At 42.6% G+C, this 27,232-nt stretch overlaps 1 protein-coding gene across 9 annotated transcripts in view; it reads left to right on the top strand.

Annotated features, from left to right (window-relative positions):
- Positions 1-8,626: 8,626 nt before the first annotated feature.
- Positions 8,627-27,232, top strand: part of IDE (insulin degrading enzyme) — a 95,677-nt gene continuing 77,071 nt past the window's right edge. For 3 of the 9 annotated variants that reach the window (XM_006073692.4, XM_044935322.2, XM_044935323.2), the window contains exons 1-2: positions 8,627-8,766; positions 27,005-27,190. Coding sequence is in view for 2 of the 9 variants with exons in the window: in XM_006073691.4 (XP_006073753.1) it covers positions 8,669-8,766 (98 nt within the window). In the remaining 7 variants the exon portion in view is untranslated. Of the gene's footprint in view, positions 8,767-8,827; positions 9,058-27,004; positions 27,191-27,232 lie in introns of those variants that run through there. The other 6 variants (XM_006073691.4, XM_006073690.4, XM_044935324.2 and 3 more) reach the window with 5 other exon arrangements.

Raw genomic sequence — 27,232 nt, 5'->3', positions numbered from 1 at the left:
GGCAAATTGACAAACATAGAATGAACAGGAGGAGAAGGAAGCTCCTGGTAAATTCCTAGATAGACTGAGAGAAGCCCTTTGCAGATTCACTGAGATTGATCCCGAAAGTGAAGAGGGAAAAGTGATCTTAAAGGATAGATTTCTCACTCAGTCAGCTCCAGATATCCGCCATGAAGTGAGTGAAGTGAAGTGAAGTCACTCATTTGTGTCCAGCTCTTTGCGACCCCATGGACTGTAGCCAACCAGGCTCCTCCGTCCATGGGATTCCGCCGTAAGCTATTAAAATGGGCGTATGGACCAAATCAGTCTTTAGATAATCTGTTAAAATTGGCTCAGACAGTTTATTATGGTAGGGAATATGAGGAAAAGAAAGGCAGAAAAAAGACAAAGGAACAGGCGGAAGCCCTCTCAATGGCTGAGAAATGTTCTTAAACAGCCTGAGAAAAATGCCCAGAGGGACCCAGGTGAAAAGGGATGGGCTTGCTATTACTGTGGAAAGGAGGGGCACTTCAAGCGGAATTGCCTTCAGGCATCTAAGCGCCCCCGGCTCCATGTCTGCAAAGGACCACACTGGAAGAGAGACTGCCCCCAGAGGCGTAGGTTTCAGGGGTCGGACTCTCAAGATAATCAGGACTGAAGGTGCCCAGGGGTCCCCACACAAGCTCCCGTCCTAATTACACCTGAGGAACCCCGGGTATTAATAACTGTGAGGGGTCAATCTGTCGATTTCCTTTTAGATACTGGGGCAACTTATGCCGTGCTTACTGAAGCCCCTGGCCCACTTTCTTCCCGATCTGCTTCCAAATGGCACTGTCTGGATGAGCCAAAAAATGGGCCTGATAATCTTTGTGAGCCTACTTCTGCTGGTTCCAAAAGTCCTGAGCCTGCCCTTTGATCCTCAAGACAATGTCCTCCTGTCTTGGGCTCACTCCTACACTGAATTCCACAATCAGTCTAACTGCTGAGTCTGCGGAGCGCTCCCCTCTTCATCAGTGGAAGGCTTCCCATGCTGGACATCTCCACTTTGAGGAAAAGACTTTCTCCAAGTCTGCGAATACCTTCAACAGCAATCATGTGATGCCTCTTCTTAAACTGATGACATCTAACAACCTTAAGATGGATTGATGTAACTATGGACATAATGTGACATTTCATTTTTATTTTAACTTGGTTTAATGACTATTTTGCCTTATGTCTGTAACTGTATAATGGGGTTTTCTATCTGAATGCAGAGTTCCAAAGAATAGCAAGAAGAGATAAGAAAGCCTTCCTCAGCGATCAATGCAAAGAAATAGAGGAAAACAATAGAATGGGAAAGACTAGAGATCTCTTCAAGAAAATTAGAGATACCAAGGGAACATTTCATGCAAACATGGGCTCGATAAAGGACAGAAATGGTATGGACCTAACAGAAGCAGAAGATATTAAGAAGAGGTGGCAAGAATACACAGAAGAACTTTACAAAAAAGATCTTCACGACCCAGATGACCAGGATGGTGTGATCACTCACCTAAAGCCAGACATCCTGGAATGTGAAGTCAAGTGGGCCTTAGAAAGCATCACTACGATCAAAGCTAGTGGAGGTGATGGAATTCCAATTGAGCTATTCCAAATCCTGAAAGATGATGCTGTGAAAGTGCTGCACTCAATATGCCAGTAAACTTGGAAAACTAAGCAGTGGCCACAGGACTGGAAAAATCAGTTTTCATTCCAATCCCAAAGAAAGGCAATGCCAAAGAATGCTCAAACGACCGCACAATTGCACTCATCTCACACGCTAGTAAAGTAATGCTCAAAATTCTCCAAGCCAGGCTTCAGCAATACGTGAACCGTGAACTTCTGATGTTCAAGCTGGTTTTAGAAAAGGCAGAGGAACCAGAGACCAAATTGCCAACATCTGCTGAATCATCGAAAAAGCAAGAAGAGTTCCAGAAAAACATCTATTTCTGCTTTATTGACTATGCCAAAGCCGTTGACTGTGTGGATCACAATGAACTGTGGAAAATTCTGAAGGAGATGGGAATACCAGACCACCTGATCTGCCTATTGAGAAACCTATATGCAGTCAGGAAGCAACAGTTAAAACTGGACATGGAACAACAGACTGGTTCCAAATAGGAAAAGGAGTACATCAAGGCTGTATATTGTCACCCTGCTTATTTAACTTATATGCAGAGTACATCATGAGAAACGCCGGGCTGGAAGAAGCACAAGCTGGAATCAAGATTGCCGGGAGAAATATCAATAACCTCAGATATGCAGATGACACCACCCTTATGGCAGAAAGTGAAGAGAACTAAAAAGCCTCTTGATGAAAGTGAAAGAGGACAGTGAAAAAGTTGGCTTAAAGCTCAACATTCAGAAAACGAAGCTCATGGCATCTGGTCCCATCACTTCATGGGAAATAGATGGGGAAACAGTGGAAACAGTGTCAGACTTTATCTTTTTGGGGCTCCAAAATCACTGCACATGGTGACTGCAGCCATGAAATTAAAAGACGCTTACTCCTTGGAAGGAAAGTTATGACCAACCTAGATGGCGTATTCAAAAGCAGAGACATTACTTTGCCAACAAAGGTCCATCTAGTCAAGGCTATGGTTTTTCCTGTGGTCATGTATGGATGTGAGAGTTGGACTGTGAAGAAAGCTGAGCGCTGAAGAATTGATGCTTTTGAACTGTGGTGTTGGAGAAGACTCTTGAGAGTCCCTTGGACTGCAAGGAGATCCAACCAGTCCATTCTAAAGGATATCAGTCCTGCGTGTTCTTTGGAAGGAATGATGCTAAAGCTGAAACTCCAGTACTTTGGCCACCTCATGCGAAGAGCTGACTCATTGGAAAAGACTCTGATGCTGGGAGGGATTGCAGGTGGGAGGAGAAGGGGACGACAGAAGATGAGATGGCTGGGTGGCATCACGGACTCGATGGACGTGAGTTTGGGTGAATTCCGGGAGTTTGTGATGGACAGGGAGGCCTGGCGTGCTGCAATTCATGGGGTCGCAAAGAGTCAGACACGACTGAGATTCTGAACTGAACTGAACTGAATTTATCCTGCCTGACGACAGTCTCTGGATTAAACCTTCTGGTTAACTCTGTTATCTTAAAATGTAAATTATGGAAGTAGGTCTGGTGAGGTCTTTACAACCTCCAGACATTCTTTGGATTCACTGGAGAGTATATAACTCCATTGCTAACACTAGCAAGGGGGTACTCCTTCTGCCCCCTTCTGATGCCTATGTCAGAAGCTTTCTCTATCTCCTTTGTACTTTAATAGAACTTTATTATACAAAAGCTCTGAGCAATCAAGCCTCGTGTCTGGCCCCGGATTGAATTCTTTTCCTCCAGAGGCCAAGAATCCTGGCATTTTTGCATGGTTCAGCAACAACCTTTCACTCTTATCTTGTTTCAATAATTATCAGTTCCTGACCGATATTTCCCCACTTCCCTCATCTTTCACTGAAGATGGAATTATTCTGAACCAAATCCTAGGCATGTATTATTTCAGTATGAATCTCAAAGGACTCTATAAAAAAAAAGAGCTGCTGTGACCAGCCACTAACATAGCCCCCAAAGTAAATTATTTAATATCATGAAAAATCTAGTCAGTGTTCTTAATTTTCTGATTATCTCATAAACACTTACTTTTCACAGTGGGTTTGTTCAAATCAGGATTTAAACAAGAACCAAGTATTTCATTTGGTTAATATGCCTCTTCTTGCTTTTCATTTTTAAAAAATTTATTTATTTTTGCTTTTCATTTTTGAAGATTTTATTGAAGTATATAAATCATAAGCTAAATTAATTTTTTAAAACTGAACACACTCATGTAAAACACACCCCACAAGTTCCTAGCATTCTCTTTCAGTCACTGCAGACCCCAGAGCAACCACCAACCTGATTTCTTTCTTTTTTTTTTTTTTTTTTTTTGAGAGTTATGGAATATTTTTATTCAGCAAACATTTGTGGATCTACTATGGGCAGCATGGAGACATTGTTCAAGGGAGCAATTCAAAGGTCAACTTTTCAAGCTTCTAAAGTCCTATCAGTCAGAAAGAAACTCAGGTGCAACCCTGTGAAGTGCACCCTGCTGGATGTGGATTCAGTGACCCTGAAGCACAGAACGTTTAACGTATGAATGGACCAAGCCCTGCTCTGTTGGTCTTATTTTTTCTGCGTGTGGCTGTGTCTTGGCTTCTGGATTAAGGCAGCCAGTGTAAGAGTCCAGTGAGAGTCCATTTACATCAGAAGTCCTCATTTCAAAGACTGGAATCTACCATTAAGCTGCTGCTGCTGCTGCTAAGTCGCTTCAGTCATGTCCGACTCTGTGCGACCCCATAGACGGCAGCCCACTAGGCTCCTCTGTCCCTGGGATTCTCCAGGCAAGAATACTGGAGTGGGCTGCCATTTCCTTCTCCAACAACCTGATTTCTAATATTATAGATTAGTTTTGTCTGGTTTTCAACAGGGCTTGAAAAAGCATGGACTCATATAGTTTATACTCTTTTGGGTCTGACTTCTTTCATCAGGTTTATTGAATTCATTCATATCATCCAGTATTCCAAAGTGTGACTATTCTGCAGTTTATTTTTACTATGCATTTTACTGTTGATGGCACTTGGATTGTTCCCAGTTGGGGACTGTTAATACTTAACGCTACTATGAATATTCTAGTACATGCATCTTCATGGATATATTTTCACATTTCTGATGAATATACAGCTAAAGCTGGAATTGCTGGGTCATAACATACACATATGTATAGCTTTTGTAGATACTAGTAAATGGTTTTCCATGCCTATTTGTCTGCCCTCATACCATTAACATATTATCTCAATTACTAAAGCTTAATAGTAACTTTTAATATTTGGTAGTGGGAATTTCCTGACAGTCCAGACATTAGGACTCTGTACTCTCACTGCTGAGGGCCTGGGTTCAATCCCTGTTCAAAGAACTAAGATTCCACAAGCCTTGTGGTACAGCAGGAAAAAAAAAAAAGGAAAGAAAAAAACAAGAAGAAAAGAAAAAATTTGGTAGTGTAAATGTTCCAGATTCTGTTTCAAGATTGGCTTGGGTATTCCTGGCCCTTTGCATTTTCATTTAAATTTTATAACAGCTTGTCATAGCTCACCAATTCCAACTCCCTTTTAATTCACAGGCTTCTCCTTCCTCTCTTTATTTTGCAATTTATTTGTAGAAGAAATAAATCATTTGTTGTATGATGTTCCGTTCAGTTCAGTTGCTCAGTTGTGTCCAACTCTTTGCCACCCCATGAATCGCAGCACGCCAGGCCTCCCTGTCCATCACCAACTCCCAGAGTTCACTCAGACTCATGTCCATCGAGTCAGTGATGCCATCCAGCCATCTCATCCTCTGTCGTCCCCTTCTCCTCCTGCCCCCAATCCCTCCCAGCATCAGTCTTTTCCAATGAGTTAACTCTTCGCATGAGGTGGCCAAAGTACTGGAGTGTCAGCTTTAGCATCTTTCCTTCCAAAGAAATCCCAGGGCTGATCTCCTTCAGAATGGACTGGTTGGATCTCTTTGCAGTCCAAGGGACTCTCAAGAGTCTTCTCCAACACCACAGTTCAAAAGCATCAATTCTTTGGTGCTCAGCTTTCTTCACAGTCCAACTCTCACATCCATACATGACCACAGGAAAAACCATAGCTTTGACTAGACGGACCTTTGTTGGCAAGGTAATGTCTCTGCTTTTGAATATGCTATCTAGGTTGGTCATAACCTTTCTTCCAAGGAGTAAGCGTCTTTTATTTTCATGGCCGCAATCACCATCTGCAGTGATTTTGGAGCCCCCAAAAATAAAGTCTGACACTTTGTGATGTTGCAAACATTCTAAACTTTGCCAATTATATCTTTATGGTGTGATTTAACAGATTTGTCCCCTGTATTTCGTATAAATTGTAGTTACACCTAGAGGCTTAATAAGATTCAGCAAACATGCATTTGACAAACATTGTGTAAGGATGTGCTTGCTGCCAGGCGAGATACAAAAATGACTAAGAAACCATTCCCAATCTTTTGCTTCTTACACATGTGGAAGATTAAGATTCAAGTAAGTGCCCTTAGGGAGTAGTTATTTCCAGTAGGGTATGTGAAGAATGGAACTGAAGGAAAGTTTTGTAAAGGCATTGCCTTTTCAGCAGGGGTTGAAAGAGCACTGACAAGTTCATATTGTTGTAAGCATCAGTTGGAGGTTTCCCAGGTGACTCAGTGGTAAAGAATCTGTCTGCCAATGCAGGAGATGGGAGTTCGATCCTTGGGTTGGGAAGATCTCCTGGAGAAGGAAATGGCAACAACCCACTCCAGCATTCTTGCCTGGGAAATCCCATGGACAGAGGAGCCTGCTGGGCTGCAGTCCATGTGGCTGCAAAACAGTCGGACACAACTGAGCAACTAAACAACAACAAAGCATCAGTTACCTGTGACAGTTGTGTGATTTGGAGTTGGTGAACAGGCAGGGGTTCTCCTTCCTCTCTTTATTTTGAGGCCAAAAGACATGGCTGTGTCCTAAACCCAGTAGCCTGTAAATGTTAACATTATTTGGAAAAAAGTGTCTTTGCAGATGTAATTAAGTTAAGGATGAGATAGGATCATCCTGGATTACCTTGCTGTGCCCTAAATCCAATGACAAATGTCCTATTAAGAGACCAAAGAAAAGACACACAGAGGAGAAGACAATGTAAAGATGCTTATTGGAGTAACAGGGCCTGAAGCCAAGGAGGTTGAAAGAGGCAAAGAACAGATTCTCCCCTAAGGCTGTAGGGAGTGCCACCCTGCCAACATCTTAATTTTGGCCTTCTGGCCTCCAGACTGTGAAAGAATACATTTCTGTTGTTTTAAGCCACTAAACTGGTGGTAATTTGTTATGGCAGCCACCAGAAACTAAAACAGATGGGCTGGAAGGAGAATGTAACATTGTGAAATTGTACCTTACAGCACTAGGAGGGCTTCCTCCTTTCTGCTACCTCAGTTTTCATCCCTCCCGGGTTTACCTTTAGCTGAAACTATATGGTAAAAAAAGATCCCCAAGAACCTCACTGATGAACTATCCACTTAAGGGATCCTTCTCCCGATTCCCCTTAGAAGCAATAATAGGATTCAGAACACTGTTTTTGGCTGCAGTCTCGGGTCTGCCACATCAGGAACCTAAAAGCACTTAAGTTAGGGAAGTGTCTGTGTTTGTGTTTCAGTCTCTCAGTTGCTTCCAACTCTTTGTGATCCCAAGGACTCTACCCCACTAGGCTCCTCTGTCCATGGAATTTTTCCAGGCAAGAATTCTGGAGCAGGCTATCCTTACCTCCTCCAGGGGATCTTCCCCACCCAGGGGAAGATCCTCCTCACCTCTCCTGCAGCTCCTGAACTGTCAGGATTCTTTCTTTTGCTGGGGGAAGGAGGGTGCGGGGGTCAGGGGGTGCTCTGTGCTGGGTCTTCACAGCTGAGCCAGCTTTTCTCTGGGTGGGGCAGGGGGTGGCGCTACTCTCTAGTTGCCGTCTGCGGTCTTATTGCAGTGGCTTCTCGTTGCAGAGCAAGGGGTCTAGGGCACCGTGGGCTCAGGAGTTGCCATTCCCGGGCTCTAGAGCACAGGCTCAATAGTTGTGACACTAGGGATTAGCTGCGCCCCAATATTCGTGATCCTCTCCCATCAGGGATGGAACCCATTTCTCCTGCATTGGCAGGCGATTCTTTGCCACTGGGTCACCTGGGAAGCCCCAAATTAGGGAATTGCTAGCCTTAATTGCTCTTTTCTTAAAAACACACACACACACACACACACACACACACACACACACACACAACCCTGTAAAATAACGTAAAGGAAAGTTAAATTCATAACAACAATTACCTTGTTCTTGGATGCAAAACATCATAAAGCCATGGAGAAAAAAGTCTTACAAATAGTGCCTGAAATACACCGAATACTAGTAGTACTACCCATACTTTTTTTTTTTTTTTAATGTAGTAGTAGTACAGAGTGGTAGTTTTTATTCTGGATTTGTAAATCCAGGAAGGCCTTGTTTTGCGGTGGCCGGTCCCATGTCCACCTAGGTCTTGAAAAGGTTGCTAGTTTCCCAGGGTGGAAACTCCCCCCAGGTCCCGGCCTCTCTCGGGGACTCTCGCGTTTAATTTCTCCCCAGTCCCCTACCCCACCGTCCACGTCCCCATCGCGCTCTAGAGGGAGCCCGAGGGCCGCGCGCCAGTCGCCGATTCATTTTGTTGGAGGTCGCCTCGCCGGCGGACCTTGTTCCAACACCTGCACCGCCGGGACCGACAGCCAATGGGGGCGCCTTCGCAAACATGGCCCCTTGTGCCCTCACAGTATTCGTGAGTCCCCTGCCCCCGGCTAACACAGACCAGATACACATAGCCGCTCTCACGCGTGAAACCGGCGTGACCCAGGAGGGTCCCTCCTCGCTCGGGGAGGCCTGGTGGCCCGGCTCCCGCAGCTCCCCGGCTACATTCCGTCCCTCCAGTCAGCCGGTGTCTTGGCCGCCCGCGGTTCCACGCCTTGTCGGGCTCCAGAGAAAACCCGGAGAGGCGGCCGCTCGGAGGCTCCCGGGAGGCGGCGCGGCGCGGCAGGCTGAGCATGCGCAGTGAGTGAGGCCGGCTCGGCGCAAGAAGGAAGCGTTCGCTGTGATCCCGGCGGCTTCGCTGGGGTATGCGGTACCGGCTAGCGTGGCTGCTGCACCCCGCGCTGCCCAGCACCTTCCGCTCGGTCCTCGGCGCCCGCCTGCCGCCCTCGGAGCGCCTCTGTGGGTAAGCCGAGCGGAGCGCCCGGGCCCTTGGGGCCCTCAGGTCACGGTGGTTTGGAGCTCGGGTTGCAAAGTGGTGATTCAGCACTTAAAGCCGCCGCTGCCGCCTCCCTTCACGCCGCGGATCCCGGCGGCCTGGGGCCCGGGCGGCCGCGCCAAGGCCGCCCGGGACCCGGAAGGGCGGCTCGCGGGGCGGCAGCGAGGAGCCTTGCCCGGGAGAGAAGGGCGTCCCTCAGGCGGTGAGGACGGACGGAGGCTGTGACCCGGGTCACCCGGCGTGTGTCACAAGTGCGGGGTGAGCGGGGCACGGGCGCGGACAGTCACCTCGGCCCGCTCCCGGGAGCCGCACCGGGCCGGGCCACTCTCGGGGGAAGTCTGCCTGTAAGGGGCCAGGAACCCGAGGCGGACTGTTCCTGGCCCTGGGGTAAAGGATACGAGTCTGGAGACCCCGCTTCTCACCTTCCTCTAAGCTCCGCTTTTTCCTGTGCGGACTGAGTTTCCACTCCCGTTTGGAAATGCCAGCCCTGGGAAGTGTAAAAGTTTGCTTGCCTCCGCCTTAGCGAGCAGCCGAGTGTTGGCTTTCCTGTGGGGGTACTGCGGGAGCCGAGAGACACCCTGGAAGCCTTTACAGTGGCTCCCCCGCTTTACACCTGAGACCACCGAGGCCCAGAGAGATTGTGTGATTTCCCCACAGATGCAGAGCATGTGGCAAAAACCAGGACTGGGACGCAGGTTTCTGCCATCCGGTGGCGTGCTGTCTCCACATGACTGTTCTGTGTATACTAGAAATTTTCAGCGTTGTAGCGAACGCTGAATAATACCCTTTACTGTGAATAAAGGGGAATTGCCAAAGATGGGCAGTATTGTCTTGCCCTACTTAGATACACTATTTGAACTCCTCCTCTGGTTTAAAAAATACCCTGAATCTACTAAATGCAGGGCACATTGATGATCCTCTGTGTAATGAACGTGGCCTGCCTTCAAAGTGATTGGAAAGGATTGAGATGCCACGAGAGTATAGCCAGTAAAAAGGGGTGTACTTGAGAGGGTCAGAAGACTGGGCAGTGTGTTTGAGGAGCACGATTGCGGGGCAAAGATGGGGCGGTCTGGGCTGGCCTTTGAAGGAACGGTGCGTGGGGATGAGTGTAATCTTTCCTGGGCGTGCAGGTTTGTCTGTGTTGGGAGCACAATGAGCAGATTAGTCAGAGCCTTAAAGAATTTCCTTCGGGGAATTAGGAGGAAACAAGTACTGTGCTATAAAAGTAGAATGATGTTAGCCTGGCCTTTGGATTTGAGTTGGGCTCTTTCTAGCGAATAAAAGGTAGGGAGCCCTTAAGAGTTTTTGAGGTGGGAAGGGATCTTCATGAAGACTGCTAGTTTAGGATTTAATTTGGTGGCTGTGTGCAGGATTGTAAGGGAGTTGAAACTGGTTGGGACTTAGTCTTTACTGCCTGAACTAGGAGAGCAATAATGGTTCTAAAGGAGGCCAAATGCAAATGAAGAATCTGTGGAACTTTTCCCTCTTCTGTTTCCCACTACACCACAGATTCCACTACAACATGCAGAAAGATCCCTGAGTTGAGAGAGGGAAGTGGGGATGCTGAACATAGGCAGGGTACCTCCCTGGGCCTCCTACGTGTAAGAACACTTCTTAAAATTATTGCTAATAGGTTCTACAGAATTTGTGATTTTTAAAGAAAGCATCAATTTTAAGTTTACACAACTACAAAGTTTGCAAGTTCTACTTATAATTCGATTTTCTTTGTTTTTTCTCCTCGTGTTCTTCACTTTCACTGATGAAGCCCAGGGCATGGGTTGAAGAACCAGAACTTCAAAATAAAGTGGTTTTCAGAGAGGGAAATTGGAGATTCAAAGCACAATCATTGAGATTATCCATCTAGAAAGCTTTTCACTAAAAATTACTGGCTGAGGCTAGTAAGGAAAATGCAGGTCCAATCAAAGGGGTCATGGTGTAGTTCTAGGAAGGAACATACTAACATCTGAAGTTATCATATATTTAAATCTTAAGAAAGGTAATCAATCCTACTTTGCATAATAGGAATGTGTTAAAAAATATGGTTATATAGCTGTTTCCTGGAAGAACTGGGATTTAACCCATGTCTGTATGGTGCCAGAGCATGAGCTCTGAACTGTTATTTTATTCTGCCTCTGAACTGTTGTAGTATTCGAGAAGACTCTTGAGAGTCCTTTGGACAGCAGGCAGATCAAACCAGTCAGTCCTAAAGGAAATCAACCCTGAATATTCCTTGGAAGGATTGATGCTGAAGCTCCAATACTTTGGCCACCTGATGCGAAGACCTGACTCATTGGAAAAGACCCTGATGCTGGGAAGGATTGAAGGCAGGTGGAGAAGGGGGCGACAGAGGAGGAGATGGTTGGATGGCAGCACTGACTCAATGGACATGAGTTTGACCAAACTCCAGGAGATGGTGAAGGACAGGGAAGCCTGGTGTGCTGCAGTCCTTGGGGTCTCAAAGAGTCGGACACTACTTAGCGACTGAACAACAATTGCCAACGTTTGGCCATTTCTTTTCTGTTCTAACCTCTTTAGAAAGAGGTCGTCTTAAGGCATTTGTATAAGATCAATTCATTTAGAAAGCAGCCTCATTGTTCCTTTTGTAGCCGTATTGGGTAAGTTGGGACTCTGCCAAATCATCTTAACCTGGGGGAACCTGCAGGTCTTAGCCCGGTCACTGGCAACCACTTGAAACACCTGAGCATCAATCATCTCACTTTACCAGTAGCTCTATTTGCATTTCTTTGTTCTACAGGTTTAAGAAACGGTGGTATGCCAGGTGGGACTACCTATTGAGATTCAGACTTTTAAACCACTTTCAACCAAAACAGTGGCTTTTTAACAGTTTAAAAGGACAGGATGCCCTTGAATATCTTTAGCCACACACTTAAAAAGTTACATTCTACTGCCTGCCTTCAAGGTTAGAGTTGGGGATGGTCTCATTAGGTAGTAATGTGGGGAGCAGAAACGCAGTATATGTTTCCTTGAGAATTGGCATCCTTTCCATTTTTTGTTTGGTATTTTAGTCTCCTAAACCAGGTACCACAGGCTCAGCCTACCTTTCAGCCAGGATGATAAGGCTAAAGCACTCTCCTTCCATAGCGTTAGCTCCTTTAAGGTATGCTGGGTTCTGGAGGCTTGGGTAGGGTATTCCTAATTAGCTTGTTTTTGCCCTCACTCTTTTCTGTCTGTTCATTCAGCCTTACTGAAGTATCAGTATTCTGTAGTGATCATTCATTGTGCTCAGTGCTGTGGGGATCCAGGGACAGCTGATAAATTCTGTCCTCAAGGAGCGTTCGGTCAAATTGGATTGAGTAGTTTCACTCCTTCACCTCTGACATTTTACAGAACATCTCTACTTTTGTATTCTGTTCCTTCTTTCAGTTTATTTTGAAAAGCAACTCAGTAATTATAACAGTATTCTTTTAAAATGGTACTTGTAAAATTCTTGTAGAGTTAAAAGCCATAACAGCTTTTATTCCTCCCAAAGAACTATGTATTAAGTATTTTCTCTTTGCCTATTAAGAATATGTTGCTTAAAAAGAAGTGTGACTCAACAAGCTGTTCCCTGAGGGAAGCTATCACACTGCCTGACTTTTATCCCATGAATGAATCAGTGGTCTTCCTTCAAAACTGGTTTTCTCTGTTGATTTTCCTAGTTTTGCATATGTTGGTGTCATCATTTCCCTAGTTTAGCTTGAAAATTGGAGTAATCTTTGAATCTCTTTCCCCTTCACTGCCTATTCCCAAGATCAGACTCTCGAATCTTTCATCCTAAAGTATCTTGGAGTAAACTTTATTATTCATCAGAATCGTAGTTCAGGCCATACTAAATCTTCTGTGACGTCTCACAGCTACGGGTTTTATAACTGATTTTTTTCCCAGCCTCCTGTCTATTAGTTGATCCTTATCGTCATATTAGTCCTACTAATATACCACTTTTCCCATGCTATTGACTTGTTTAGACACCACCAGTGGTTCTGCCCTATTTCAAGATGAAGTCCAAACTTCTTTTTTTTGCTTTAAATCCAAACTTCCTGACCCAGCATTTAAGCATCTCATAGCTGGCTTTAGCCCAACTTTTCCACCTAACTTCACTCGTCTCCAGTCAGACTCACTAATTCACTGATTCTTGGACGTGACATGTTCATAACTATTCTAGAATGCCCTTCCCTCTTTTCTTTATATGACTAAATCTCTCCTCCTTTTTAGACACTATAGAGGTCACATAGTTATCTTTCCTTTTTCTGAACTTAATGATTTTAAGATGTTTTGAAATATTCATTTGACATTTAACCATATACTGCCTCATTTATATACTCTTTTAATTGTTTAATATTATACATGTCAGAGTATATAGGATGAAAAAGAACAACAAAATGAATACTTGTGTACTCACCATCCAGTTAAGGAGATTTCAGTAACTTTGAAGCCCTCTGTGCTCACCTCCCATGAAGAGATGATGTTATCCTATATTTGGATAATCATTCCTTGATTTTTCTTTATTGTTTTAGTAATTTTAATATATCCCTTAACAGTGCATTGTTTTGTTTTGTCTGCTTTTGACCTTTATGGAAAAGTTTCTTCTCTGAGTTACTTCTTTTCGTTTAACTTTGTTTCTGAGATTTATGTGTTCAGTGTTGAAAGACAATCTTACGTGAATATGTCACTAATTATTTTTCTATTCTGTTGTTGATGGAGGTTTGGGTTTCTTTTTTTAAATTTCCTATCACAGTATGCGGTAGGCTTAACCCAGTGCCCAGTCCTCTCTGCCCACATTCACTAGGACGCTCATCCAGTCACACGTGCATGCTTTATCCCATTTGTGGCCGCTAACCGCATGTGCTTATTTAAATGTAAATTAACTAAAATGAACGATTCTGTTCCTTGATCACCCTGTCCACATTTCAAGTCATAAATGTCTTGTGGCTGCCATATGGAGCAGTGCAGATACGGAACATACCCATCATCACAGAAGTTTCATGAAACTGGCCTGATGTGTATTTGGACAATTGTCAAATATATATCTCTAGCCAGAACCTCTCCCCTGAATTTCAGATTGAGGTAATAAATTTCCCACTTGACATTTTCCTTTGGATGTCTGATATACATCCTAAACTGATCATACCCCAAACCTGTCTCCAAATCTTCTACCTCAAAACCTGCTCCTGCCACTGTTCTCTCCCTTATCTCAGTTAAAGACATCTCTGCTCTTCCACTTGTTTAGGACCAGCAACTTGGAATCATCCTAAACTACTTCTTTGTTCCCATGTCCCTTATCCAGTCAGCCTGTATATCCATATTTAGACTCTTCTCACTGCCTGCACCCTTTTACCCGAATTACTATAATAGCCTCTTAACTAGTTTCCTTGCTTCTGCACTTGCCATTCTCCATGTAGCCTGCTCTTGTCACCACTGGCAGCATGATCTTTCTGCCAAGTCATATATCTTTGCTAGGGAATATAGGAAAGTGTGTAGTTGATCCCCATTTTGTTCAGATTTAAAGTCCTTTTAATGGTCAAGAAAGTCCTGTGGGGTCTGGTCTTTCGATACCTCGCTGATCTTTTTCCCAAAATGCTCTCACCTCATCCAGTCACACCAGCCTCCTTGCTTCACTCCATCTTTCTCAGATTATTTGCACTGTTGTCCTGCCCAGAATGCTCGTGTACCAGTGAGATGACAGTGGGCTTCACAGAGAAAAAGGTATTTGAGCAAATGTCTTTGAAGGAAATATAAAATTTGGATGAACACAGAAGGGAAAGAGAGAGAATATTTTAGATAGAAGGAATGGTATTAGCAGAGGCTCAGAAGTATATTGTCCAGTTCACGGTATAATCAAGGGATGATGAGATTTTATCCTAAAGGAAATAGAGAGCTTCAGATCCTTTTGAATAGTAGAGTGACATATGTAAGCTGTGTTTTTGGATGATTAATCTGGCTGTTTTGGGAAGCACAGTTGAAATGCAGGCAGAGATCGACAAAGGATAAAGAAGTAGTGCAAATAACAAGGAAAGGAGAGTGTCTGCAGAAGATACGTGTGAAAGAAGATGCAGCAACTTTGATTGGGTATGGGAGGAGATGGAGGAGTCAAAGAGGCCTAAGAACTTGGGCCTGAGTAACTTTGAAATTAGCTAGGAGGGAGCACCATACATGCTAAGTCACTTCAGTTGTGTCCAGCTCTTTGCGACTCCAACTGTAGCCCGCCAGGCTCCTCTGTCCATGGAATTCTCCAGGCAAGAATACTGGAGTGGATTGCTACACCCTCCTCCAAGGGATCTTCCTGTCCCAGGGATCGAACCCGTGTCTGTTATGTCTCCTGCACTGGCAGCAGGTTCTTTACCACTAGCACCACCTGAGTGGGGCTTCCCAGGTGGCTCAGCGGTAAAGAATCTGCCTGCCAACTAGAAGATGCAGGTTCGATCGTTGTGTCAGGAAGATCCCCTGGAAAAGGAAATGGCAACCCACTCCAGTATTCTTGCCTAGAGAATCCCATGGACAGGGGAACCTGGTGGGCTACAGTCCATGGGGTCCCAAAGAGTCGGACATGACTTAGCAACTAAACAACCATTTATTTGTTGGATGAATTTGACAGGGACCTGGGCTTCTGGAAATAGGAAGCCCTAGTGATAAATGTTGGAGAAGGCAATGGCACCCTACTCCAGTACTCTTGCCTGGAAAATCCCATGGGCAGAGGAGCCTGGTAGGCTGCAGTCCATGGGGTCGCAAAGAGTCAGACACGACTGAGCAACATCACTTTCACTTTTCACTTTCATGCATTAGAGAAGGAAATGGCAACCCACTCCAGTGTTCTTGCCTGGAGAACCCCAGGGACGGGGGAGCCTGGAGGGCTGCCGTCTATGGGGTCGCACAGAGTCAGACACGACTGAAGAGACTTAGCAGCAGCAGCAGCAGTGATAAATGTAATTCAGCTTTTGCTTACAATTCGCCATTTCTGTACTCTAAATGTCAGTGTAGCCGGTAACTAGTATTTGTGTGTGTGTGTGTTTCTTATTATAAAGAAATTAGAGGCTGTAGTGTATTTCCAAGATTTCTTCCTGGTCTGAGTTATTCAAAGGGACAAAGTTGGCTTCAAAAGAAATAGGACATGAGACAGCACTGCTGCTGCTGCTGCTAAGTGGCTTCAGTCGTGTCCGACTCTGTGCGACCCCATAGACGGCAGCCCACCAGGCTCCCCCGTCCCTGGGATTCTCCAGGCAAGAACACTGGAGCGGGTTGCCATTTCCTTTTCCAATGCATGAAAGTGAAAAGTGAAAGTGAAGTCGCTCAGTCATGTCCGACTCCTAGAGACCCCATGGACCGCAAGCCCACCAGGCTCCTCCGTCCAAGGGATTTTCCAGGCAAGAGTACTGGAGTGGGGTGCCATTGCCTTCTCCATGAGACAGCACAGTGTGGTGGAAAAGAGCTCTACTTACAAAGGCTTAATTCAACTGGATTCTAGTCTTGGTTTGCCATGAGCTTGGCTGTGTGATTGTGGGTTGGACCTGATCATCTTTAAAGTTCCTGCTAACTACATGAATCTGAGACCTCATGTTGATAAAGCTCTAATCTCTGTTAGAACCTCAGAAGGAATTTTGCCTTGCTCTCTAGCCGTGCCTTGGAGAAGGCAATGGCAACCCACTCCAGTGTTCTTGCCTGGAGAATCCTAGGGACGGAGGAGCCTGGTGGGCTGCCGTCTATGGGGTCGCACAGAGTCGGACACGACTGAAGGGACTTAGCAGCAGCAGCAGCTAGCTGTGCCTTGGATCTGAGAATAAGCAGGTTCTCATAATCATTTGAAATCATCATGCTGGTATAATTGAATTGCTGGCAGTAGAGATTGTATTGTTTTATGAAGTGATGTATAATAAATAATATTCCTTTGACAACTCATATGTATCAGCATTTGTAATCAATTGGTGCTCTTAATTGTTTTAAAAGTATCTCTAGTTTCCTTTGTAGTATAACAGTAAAGTCTCAAGATCAGTTTATGAGGAAGGTAATAATGCCTTTTTTTGTATGTAATTTATTTTATTTTTAAAATTTTTATTGAAGTGTAGTTGCTTTACAGATAATACTTCTTATTTTGGAGATTTCTGTCACAGAAATCCAAGTTCACTTGCAACAGTAACTGGATAAAAAATGTCCAGCAATTCAGTGGCCAGCATAATGGGCCCTGCAACTCATTTTTTTTTTTTTTTTTTCTGTCTACAAAAGAAAATGGCTTGTGGGGCAAGCCTAGCATATAACTGACTTTCTTAAGGAATGAGCTTCTAGATTCAGTACTTGAACTGTTGATTTCTTTTTCTTTTTGAAGAGCACATGACATACTACATGCATGTTAAACATCAAACATCCTGGCTTTTAAGGAAAAATATAATGAATCTATTTAATAGCTCGTTTAAAAAATTTTATATTTATCGAAGTAATACAGGCAGTTTTTAAGAGTTTGATAGTACTAAAAGGTTTACAGCAAAAATTAGCAGTTCCCTTCTCTTACCCCGTCCCTTAATTTCTGTTCCCCATAGGCAACCACATTCAACTCTTTAAGCTTTTTATTTTGAATTTTATTTTAATATTTTCAAAGAATATGCTAATACTGTTATTCTTTGATTTCTTAATTTTAGAAATTATCTGTTGATTTGTTTTACAATAGATGGAGATTTAATTTTTTTTTTGGCCTCACCCTGAAGCTTGTAGGATCTTAGTTCCCCAACCAGAGATTGAACTTGGGCCCTTGTCAGTGAAAGCGCAGAGTCCTAACCACTGGACGGCCAGGGAATTCCCTAGATCAAGATTTAACTCTCTTCCCTTATCCATCCTTCTCACAAGTTATATCACAAATTTTGGATATAGTAGCCTTCTGTATTTACATTATTATGACTTTGCAAATATTATTCACTACCAGGCTAAATAGTGTTAAATTCTTTTTCTTGTTCATATTCTTTGTCGTTACCTTTTGTCAGTTTTTGTTTACCTATAATATTCCTGCTTCTCAGTTGCTCCCACAGCCACTTAGTACAATTTCCTACATGACCAAACTTATTAAATGATCTATTGATTCCATGTTTTTCCTTTGGAGGCTTTCCTTCTGGACACTGTCCCTTCAGCAGCAGTCTGGACTAGTTTTGCTCCAGGCCTTTAGCAAAGTGGTTGCCTGGAATTTCCCTTTGTTTCTCTCCTGTACGGTATCTATTTCCTGAATCTCATAATTTGTTCTATCTTGGTTTGCTTCTTCATTCAAAAGATACCTGGAGTATTTGAAACATGTATTCTAGTAACTACTTGAGAAAGAGAGCATGTACAAGATAACTTTTTAAAAGATCTAATGATTTCCTAAACTGAAAAGCATAGATCTGAGTTTTAGTATGAATCTACATATCTGTAGAATACATCTACAGAGATGAGAGAGGATCTGAATGGCTTTCACTCTTCCATCTGGCTCTAGAGTTGTAGAATTCTGAATACTTGAGAATTAAATGATTTTACAGATTATTTAGCAAATGATTAAAGCAACAAATTTTTGAAGAGACCCTTTGTGGAACTTTGACAAGAAAAGACGTAAAACTTTTTTTCTCCTTTCTTTCAATTGTTCTTTGCAGACTTCCACTATATTTATTTATTTTTAGCTTTATGAGATATAATTAACATACAGAATGGTGTAAGTCTTAGGTATACAGCATAATGATTTGACTTACATATATCTTTAAATGATTACTACAGTAAGTGTACTGAACATCCATCATTTCATATAAATCCAGAATTAAAGAAATAGGAAAGAATATTTTTCCTGTGATGTGAATGCTTAGGGTTTACTCTTAAAACTTTCACATATAGCAATCACTTCAATTCAGTCGCTCAGTCGTGTCTGACTCTTTGCGACCCCATGAACCGCAGCTTGCCAGGCCTCCCTGTCCATCACCAATTCCCGGAGTCCACCGAAACCCATGTCCATTGTGTTGGTGATGCCATCCAACCCATCTCATCCTCTCTTGTCCCCTTCTCCTCCTGCCTTCAATCTTTCCCAGCATCAGGGTCTTTTCCAATGAGTCAGCTCTCCACATCAGGTGGCCAAAGTATTGGAGTTTCAGCTTCAACATCAGTCCCTCCAATGAACACCCAGGACTGAACTCCTTAAGGATGGACTGGTTGGATCTCCTTGCAGTCCAAGGAACTCTCAAAAGTCTTCTCCAACACCACAGTTCAAAAGCATCAATTCTTTGGTGCTCAGCTTTCTTTATAGTCCAACTCTCACATCCATACATGACTACTGGAAAAACCATAGTCTTGACTAGATGGACCTTTGTTGGCAAAGTAATGTCTCTGCCTTTTAATATGCTGTCTAGGTTGGTCATAACTTTCCTTCCAAGGAGCAAGCGTCTTTTAATTTCATGGCTGCAATCACCATCCTCAGTGATTTTGGAGCCCAGAAAAATAAAATCAGCCACTGTTTCCACTGTTTTCCCATCTATTTGCCATAAAGTGATGGGATTGGATACCATGATCTTAGTTTTCTGAATGTTGAGCTTTAAGCCAGCTTTTTCACTCTCCTCTTTCACTTTCATCAAGAGGCTCTTTAGTTCCTCTTCACTTTCTGCCATAAGGGTGGTGTCATCTGCGTATCAGTTGTTACTGATATTTCTCCCAGCAGTCTTGATTCCAGCTTGTGCTTCCTCCAGCCCAGTGTTCCTCCTGATGTACTCTGCATATACGTTAAATAAGCAGGATGACAATATATAGCCTTAACATACTCCTTTTCCTATTTGGAACCAGTCTGTTGTTCCATGTCCAGTTCTAACTGTTGCTTCCTGACCTGCATACAGGTTTCTCAAGAGGCAGGTCAGGTGGTCTGGTATGCCCATCTCTTTCAGAATTTTCCACCTTTTATTGTGGAAAGGCTTTGGCATAGTCAATAAAGCAGAAATAGATGTTTTCTGGAACTCTCTCGCTTTTTCGATGATCCAGCAGATGTTGGCAATTTGATCTCTGGTTCCTCTGCCGTTTCTAAAACCAGCTTGAACATCTGGAAGTTCACGGTTCACATATTGCTGAAGCCTGGCTTGGAGAATTTTGAGCATTACCTTACTAGCATGTGAGATGAGTGCAATTGTGCGGTAGTTTGAGGATTCTTTGGCATTGCCTTTCTTTGGGATTGGAATGAAAACTGACCTTTTGCAGTCCTGTGGCCACTGCTGAGTTTTCCAAATTTGCTGGCATATTGAGTGCAGCACTTTCACAGCATCATCTTTCAGGATTTGAAATAGCTGAACTGGAATTCCATCACCTCCACTAGCTTTGTTTGCAGTGATATGCTTCCTAAGGCCCACCCGACTTTACATTCCAGGATGTCCGGCTCTAGGTGAGTGTGAGTGATCACACCATCGTGCTTATCTGGGTCGTGAAGATCTTTTTTGTAAAGTTTTTCTGTGTATTCTTGCCACCTCTTCTTAATATCTTCTGCTTCTGTTAGGTCCATACCATTTCTGTCCTTTATTGAGCCCATGTTTGCATGAAATGTTCCTTTGGTATCTCTAATTTTCTTGAAGAGATCTCTAGTCTTTCCCATTCTATTGTTTTCCTCTATTTCTTTGCATTGATAGCTGAGGAAGGCTTTCTTATTTCTCCTTGCTATTCTTTGGAACTCTGCATTCAAATGGGTATATCTTTCCTTTTCTCCTTTGCTTTTCACTTCTCTTCTTTTCACAGCTGTTTGTAGGGCCTCCTCAGACAGCCATTTTGCTTTTTTGTTTCTTTTTCTTGGGGATGGTCTTGCTCCCTGTCTCCTGTACAATGTCATAAACCTCCATCCATAGTTCATCAGGCACTCTGTCTACCAGATCTAGTCCCTTAAATCTATTTCTCACTTCCACTGTATAGTCATAAGGGATTTGATTTAGGTCCTACCTGAATGGTCTAGTGGTTTTCCCCAGTTTCTTAAATTTAAGTCTGAATTTGGCAATAAGGAGTTTATGCTCTGAGCCACAGTTTGCTCCCGGTCTTATTTTTGCTGACTGTGTAGAGCTTCTCCATCTTTGGCTGCAAAGGATATAATCAGTCTGATTTCAGTGTTGACCATCTGGTGATGTTCATGTGTAGCATAGAACAGTGTTAATTATATTTATCATGCTGTAAATTATACTCCTAGTACCCATTTATCTCATAACTGGAATGTGTACCTTTTGACTATCTTCATACAATTCCTCCTTCCCCCATCCCTCTGCCTCTAGTTACCACAAATCTGATCTCCTTATCTATAAGTTTGTTTGTTTTTGAAATGTAATTGATCTCAAACGCTGTTAGTTGCTGTTTCTCAACATTATAAATTGATATTTCTATACATTTTAAATGATCATCACAGTAAGTGTAGTTACCATCTCTCATTATACAAAGATAGTACATAATTATTGAGTATATTCCCCACACTGTACATTACATACCCATGACTCATTTATTTTACAACTGGGAATTTGTGCCTCTTAAATCTCCCTCACTTATCTCTCTTTTCCCCACCGACCTGTTTGTTCTCTATATCTGTGATTCTGTTTCTGATTGTTCATTTGTTTTGTTTTTAAGATTCCACATCCAAATGAGATCATATAGTATTTGTCTTTCTCTCTGACTTATTTTGCTTAATGTAATACTGTCTAGGTCCACCCATGTTGTTGCAAATGACAAGATTTTATTCTTTTTTATATAGTTGAGTGATATTCCATTGTGTGGGATATACACACACATATACATTTATTTCTCATATCTTCTTTATTCATCTATTGATGTGTACTTAGATTACTTCATAACTTGGCTATTGTAAATTGTTTTATAATGAAATGATACATTCAATAAGGGATTACTATCCAAAATGTAGAAAGAACTCATACAACTCAACATCAAAATATACAACCTGATCAAAAAATGGGCAGAGAATCTAATAGATACTTTTCCAAAGAAGACACAAAGATGGCCAACAGGCACATGAAAAGATGCTCATTGTCACTAATCATCAGGAATGCAAATCAGAACCACAATGAGGTATCACCTCAGATCTGTCAAGATGACTGTCATCAAAAAGGCAATAAAAAATGTTAGGATGTGGAGAAAAGACCCCTCATACACCGTTGGTGGAAATTAAATTGGTGTAGCCACTTTTAGCATCCACCAGTGGATCTTTGCAACACGTATTACTGTAGTTAATGGTAATTATTTCCCTCTTTATTTATTAATTAAAATTGTGTGAGAAATAACTTTCTCCCTCCTTCGTTCACTTATTTATTCATTTTTATCAGTATGGATTCAGATATTTGTTCTATTGGTTAACATTCACTGCTCCCATTATTTGTTACACAAATTGTTCTAGCTTTGGCCATTAGGAGCATCTTTGGGTTGGTTACTGTGTACTTTCAATAAGCTGCCATCTTTTTTGAGAACTTCTTTACTTCTGGCTCCACAAGATGTTTCAGGCTCATCTTGTATTTTCTTTGCCCTAGCCCTGAGGTCAACCTCTTGTTTCCTTTTGTTTGAAAATGATGTTTAAGGATCACAATCTGGGCATTAGATGTAGTTACAGTCACTGAGGTGTTACTGCTTTTAGTGGATAGTCTAGCTACCCCCATACATACACGTATTTATATTTCTAAATCTGTTAGTATCCCAAGTCATGAGTTTGTGTTGATATCTTTGATTCTGATTTAGTATTACAAAGCTTATTTTAGTCTTTTCTTTTTCCTTATTTAGAATTTCTTCTTCTGACATTAAGTATACTGAATTTCATTATCTACAATTTGTTTACTTATTTGATCAGTTCTGGTATACATACAAGGTACTTTCATAATTGCTAACCCATACCTCTGTAGGAAACACTTTTGATAACTATATCATAACATTTACATACAGTTCTTTCTATTTGTATCCAATCAAAATACTATTTCCCAATTAGTTGTTAGTTTATTTCTTTCCCACCCTTTTCAGTATAATTATGTTAATTTCTTATACAGCTAGTTTCTCTCTTTAGTATTTTTATTTTATTTTATTTAGTATTATTATTTTGCACATTCACATTGACTGATTTAATGGCTTGTTTTTATTGCAAAATATATATATATTATGACTTACCATTTTAACCATTTTTAAGTGTGCAGTTCAGTGGCACTAACTGTATCACATCAGTGTAATTACTTTGTTTGCAACCATCACAACCCTCCATCTCCAGAACTTTTTCATTTTCCCAAACTGAAACTCTATCCGACAGACTCCCAATTCCCCCTTCCCTTCAGCCCCTGGTGACCAGGATTCTGACTTCTGTCTCTGCCTCTGACTATATCACATGTAAGTGGAATCAGACAGTCTTTGTCTTTTTGTGACTAGTTTGCTTCACTTAACATAACGTCTTCAAGATTCATTCATGTTGAGATTGTGTAAACTGTACTTGTCAGAGTCCCTCTTGATAATATCAAGAGGAAATTCTTGATATTATCACTGCCACTAAGGGGCCCTGAGACGGGGACTCTTGACTTCTCTGCTCCTCTTGAACCAGAATAATTTTGTTTTATGAATTCTATAAGATTTCAGTAGAGGAAAGCATATTTTTTAAAAATAGTTTAAGAATCACATTATGAATAGTATTCAAGCCTCTATTTTAATACTTGGTGATCAGGTACTTCTAACAGGACCTGGTCAGTGAATGAACATGTTCTAACTGTTCATTAGTTACATAAGCGTTGGTAACTGTCCTTAGGCCTTCCACCATTAGACTTAGTTTTGCCTGCTGAGGCAACACAATGTGGGTTCACTCGTTTTCCTAACAGCCTTGAATATTTGAACATTGCTTTTATGGACTGGTGATGGTATTGTGAAAGAGTCCATTCTGATACAGATCCTTTGGGGACTGGGCCAGAATGCAGATAATTATTCTTTGGCTTGTGTTGCTTTTGGGATTCTGGAACCACAAGACCTGGACTCTGCCATTTACCTCTGTGTGACCTGGTAATCATTATTGCCCTATTCAAGCACTTCTCCTCAGCAGCAGAATGAGGACAATAATAATATTTATCTCACAAGTTTGTGGTGAGAATGAAATGAGGAAATGCATGTAGTGTGTATGTCTTCATCATATAGTTAAGTGTTCAGTGCATGCAAACTAATGACAATAACAATGCAACCAGTGCTATGAAGAGCAGAAGTGTTATGTATTTATTTTATTTTTGAATGCAACAGCAGGGCTATAATTTCAAAGTTGTAGGCAGCCACCTAGATGGGGCTTGACGGAGAAGTCTTTTTTTAAGTCTGTATCTAAATAGAATCAGTGTATTAAAAAACAGAGACATCACTTTGCAGACAAAGGTCCATATTGTCAAAGCTATGGTTTTTCCAGTAGTCATGTGTGGATGTGAGGGCTGGGCCATATAAAAGGCTGAGAACTGAAGAATTGATGCTTTCCAATTGTGGTGCCAGAGAAGACTCTTGAGAGTCCCTTGGGCTGCAGGATCAAACCAGTCAATCCTACAGGACGTCAGCCCTGAATATTCATTGGAAGGACTGATGCTGAAGCTCCAATACTTTGGCTACCTGATGTGAAGAGTTGACTCACTGGAAAAGGCCTTGATGCTGGAAAAGATTGATGGCAAAATGAGAAGGAGCGGCAGAGGATAAGATTAGATAGCATCACTGATTCAATGGACATGAATTTGTTCAGACTTCAGGAGATAGTGAAGGACAGGGGAGCCTGCCGGGCTATAGTCCATGGGGTCACAAAGGGTCAGACATGACTTAGCGACTGAACATCCACAGCAAACCCATTCAAGTCCACTGAGTTTTATCTCTTCAAAGATTCTTTCTTTACTGAGCTAAAAGTATTCAATACAAAGAATAAAGACGACTTAATAGTCTACTATCCAGAGATAGGACTTCCCTGGTAGCTCAGATGGTAAAGAATCCACCTGCAATGCAGGAGATGGTTCAATCCCTGGGTTTGGGAAGATGCCCTGGAGGAGGGCATGGCATCCAATCCAGTATTCTTGCCTGGAGAATCCCCATGGATAGAGCAGCCTGGCAGGCTGCAGTCCATGGGGTCGCAGAGTCGGACACGACTGAGACTAAGCACATCCATAGATAACCTTACTGAACGTTTCTGTGGGTATCATTCCAGGGATTTAGTCACTGTACATAAGTTAAGCATTTTAACTTAATGGAGTGGTTGAGAAGAGCATGGTGTTGTGATGTCTAAAGACTTGGGTTTGAATCTTGGTCTTTTTATTTAATGACTGTGTTGCTGCTGCTGTGGCTGCTAAGTCGCTTCAGTTGTGTCCGACTTTGTGCGACCCCATAGATGGCAGCCCACCAGGCTCCCCCATCACTGGGATTCTCCAGGCAAAAACTGTGTGGCCCTAGCCAAATAATGTGAATAATGGGATCTACCTAAGGGGTTTGTTAAAGGTATAATTCCCATAAAGAATTTGTACTGTGTAAAATATTGACTGAGCATCAGGAAGAGACTCCCAGTGCCCTGGCTATGCTTCTTTTAAGGCAGATCCTATTACTTGTGCCTTTTCATAGTGTTCATTGGGTTCAAATCGGGAAAGGAGTACGTCAAGGCTGTATGTTGTCACCCTGCTTATTTAACTTCTGTGCAGAGTGCATCATGTGAAATGCTGGGCTGGATGAAGCACAAGCTGGAATCAAGATTGCTGGGAGAGATATCAGTAACATCAGATATTGCGGATGACACCACCCTTATGGCAGAAAGCAAAGAACTAAAGAGCCTCTTGATGAAAGTGAAAGAGGAGAGTGAAAAAGTTGGCTTAAAGCTCAACATTCAGAAAACTAGATCATGGCATCCCATCCCATCACTTCATAGCAAATAGATGGGGAAACAATGGAAACAGTGAGAGACTTTATTTTGGGGACTCCAAAATCACTGCAGATGATGACTGCAGCCATGAAATTAAAAGACACTTACTCCTTGGACGAAAAGCTATGACCAACCTAGACAGCATATGAAAAAGCAGAGACATTACTTTGCCAACAAAGGTCCGTTTAGTCAAGGCTATGGTTTTTCCAGTAGTCATGTATGGATGTGAGAGTTGGACTATAAAGAAAGCTGAGTGCCGAAGGATTGATGCTTTTGAACTGTGGTGTTGGAGAAGACTCTTGAGAGTCCCTTGGACTGCAAGGAGATCCAACCAGTCCATCCTAAAGGAGATCAGTCCTGAATATTCATGGGAAGGACTGATCTTGAAGCTGAAACTCCAATACTTTGGTCACCTGATGTGAAGAACTGACTCACTGGAAAAGACCCTGATGCTGGGAAAAATTGAAGGTGGGAGGAGAAAGGGATAATAGAGGATAAAATGGCTGGATGGCATCACTGACCCGATGGACATGAGTTTGAGTGAGCTCCGGGAGTTGGTGATGGACAGGGAAGCCTGGTGTGCTGCAGTCCATGGGTTCACAAAGAGTCAGACAACTGAATGACTGAACTGAATTACTTGTACACTGGATTGCTCACTCAAGGACAAGGTTTCTACAGACTTCTCTCTTTCTCCTTCATAATCAGTGCCCCCCCCCCCCCTTCATTTAAGCCCTTTCTGATTTAGACCTTTAAAAATAAGTATGTGAGAGTTTAAGGCATAGAGTTTTTTGTGTTTTGATGAGGTTGTCTCCTGGTTTTAAGTGGATTAAATTGGTTGCAGTTACACATTGTTTTTGGATGATCAGGTCAGAACTATGAACTCGGTCTTTCATCCTTAGCACTGTTGACATTTTGGGTGGGGTAGTTTGGACATGAGCATTATCCTGTACATTGTAGAATACTTGGCAGCATCCCTTGCCATCCCTAGTTGCCAGTTGCAGCCTTCCACTGTGACAGTTCAGTTATGACACATTGCTGAATGTCTCCTTGGTGAGCAAGTGGTTCTGTTGAGAACCATTGATTATAAACAGTGGCTTGCCTATAGTGATTATAAAGGGATAATTATTTACCTGTTTTTCTGGTGGTCTTATAAGGTGACATCCTCTTACCAGGCTGTCAGGGAGATGACAATATACAGCTGGAATTTGCATGAACATCTGTTAAGAATGTTAATAATAACATGGTGGTCTATTAGCTTCTTACCACCCTAGGAACACAATAATGGTGATTATAAGGTTACCGTTTTGGGTGTCTACTATGTACCAGACACTGCCTGAGAGTCGTTTGTTTATATCTGTTGTACAGGAGAAAAGCTCTACAGGCTGTCCAAGGCTGATGCAGCTTTAGGGGCCTCTGTCAAGTTCGTGCACCCACATGAACATTTCACATGACCCTTGACCGGCAGTACCAGATGAGGCCCCGAAGCCCTGTTTGACCAATAAAGTGCAGTCGGATCCAGGATCTGAGCAGCAAAGGGGTCGTTTGGTAAAGGTGAGGGTATATAATTACTGAACACTGTCTGGAAGTGGTCAC

The sequence above is a fragment of the Bubalus bubalis genome, chromosome 23 (genome assembly GCF_019923935.1).
Source record: "Bubalus bubalis isolate 160015118507 breed Murrah chromosome 23, NDDB_SH_1, whole genome shotgun sequence".
Lineage (NCBI taxonomy): Eukaryota > Metazoa > Chordata > Mammalia > Artiodactyla > Bovidae > Bubalus > Bubalus bubalis.
This window is presented reverse-complemented; position numbering and strand designations above follow the sequence as displayed.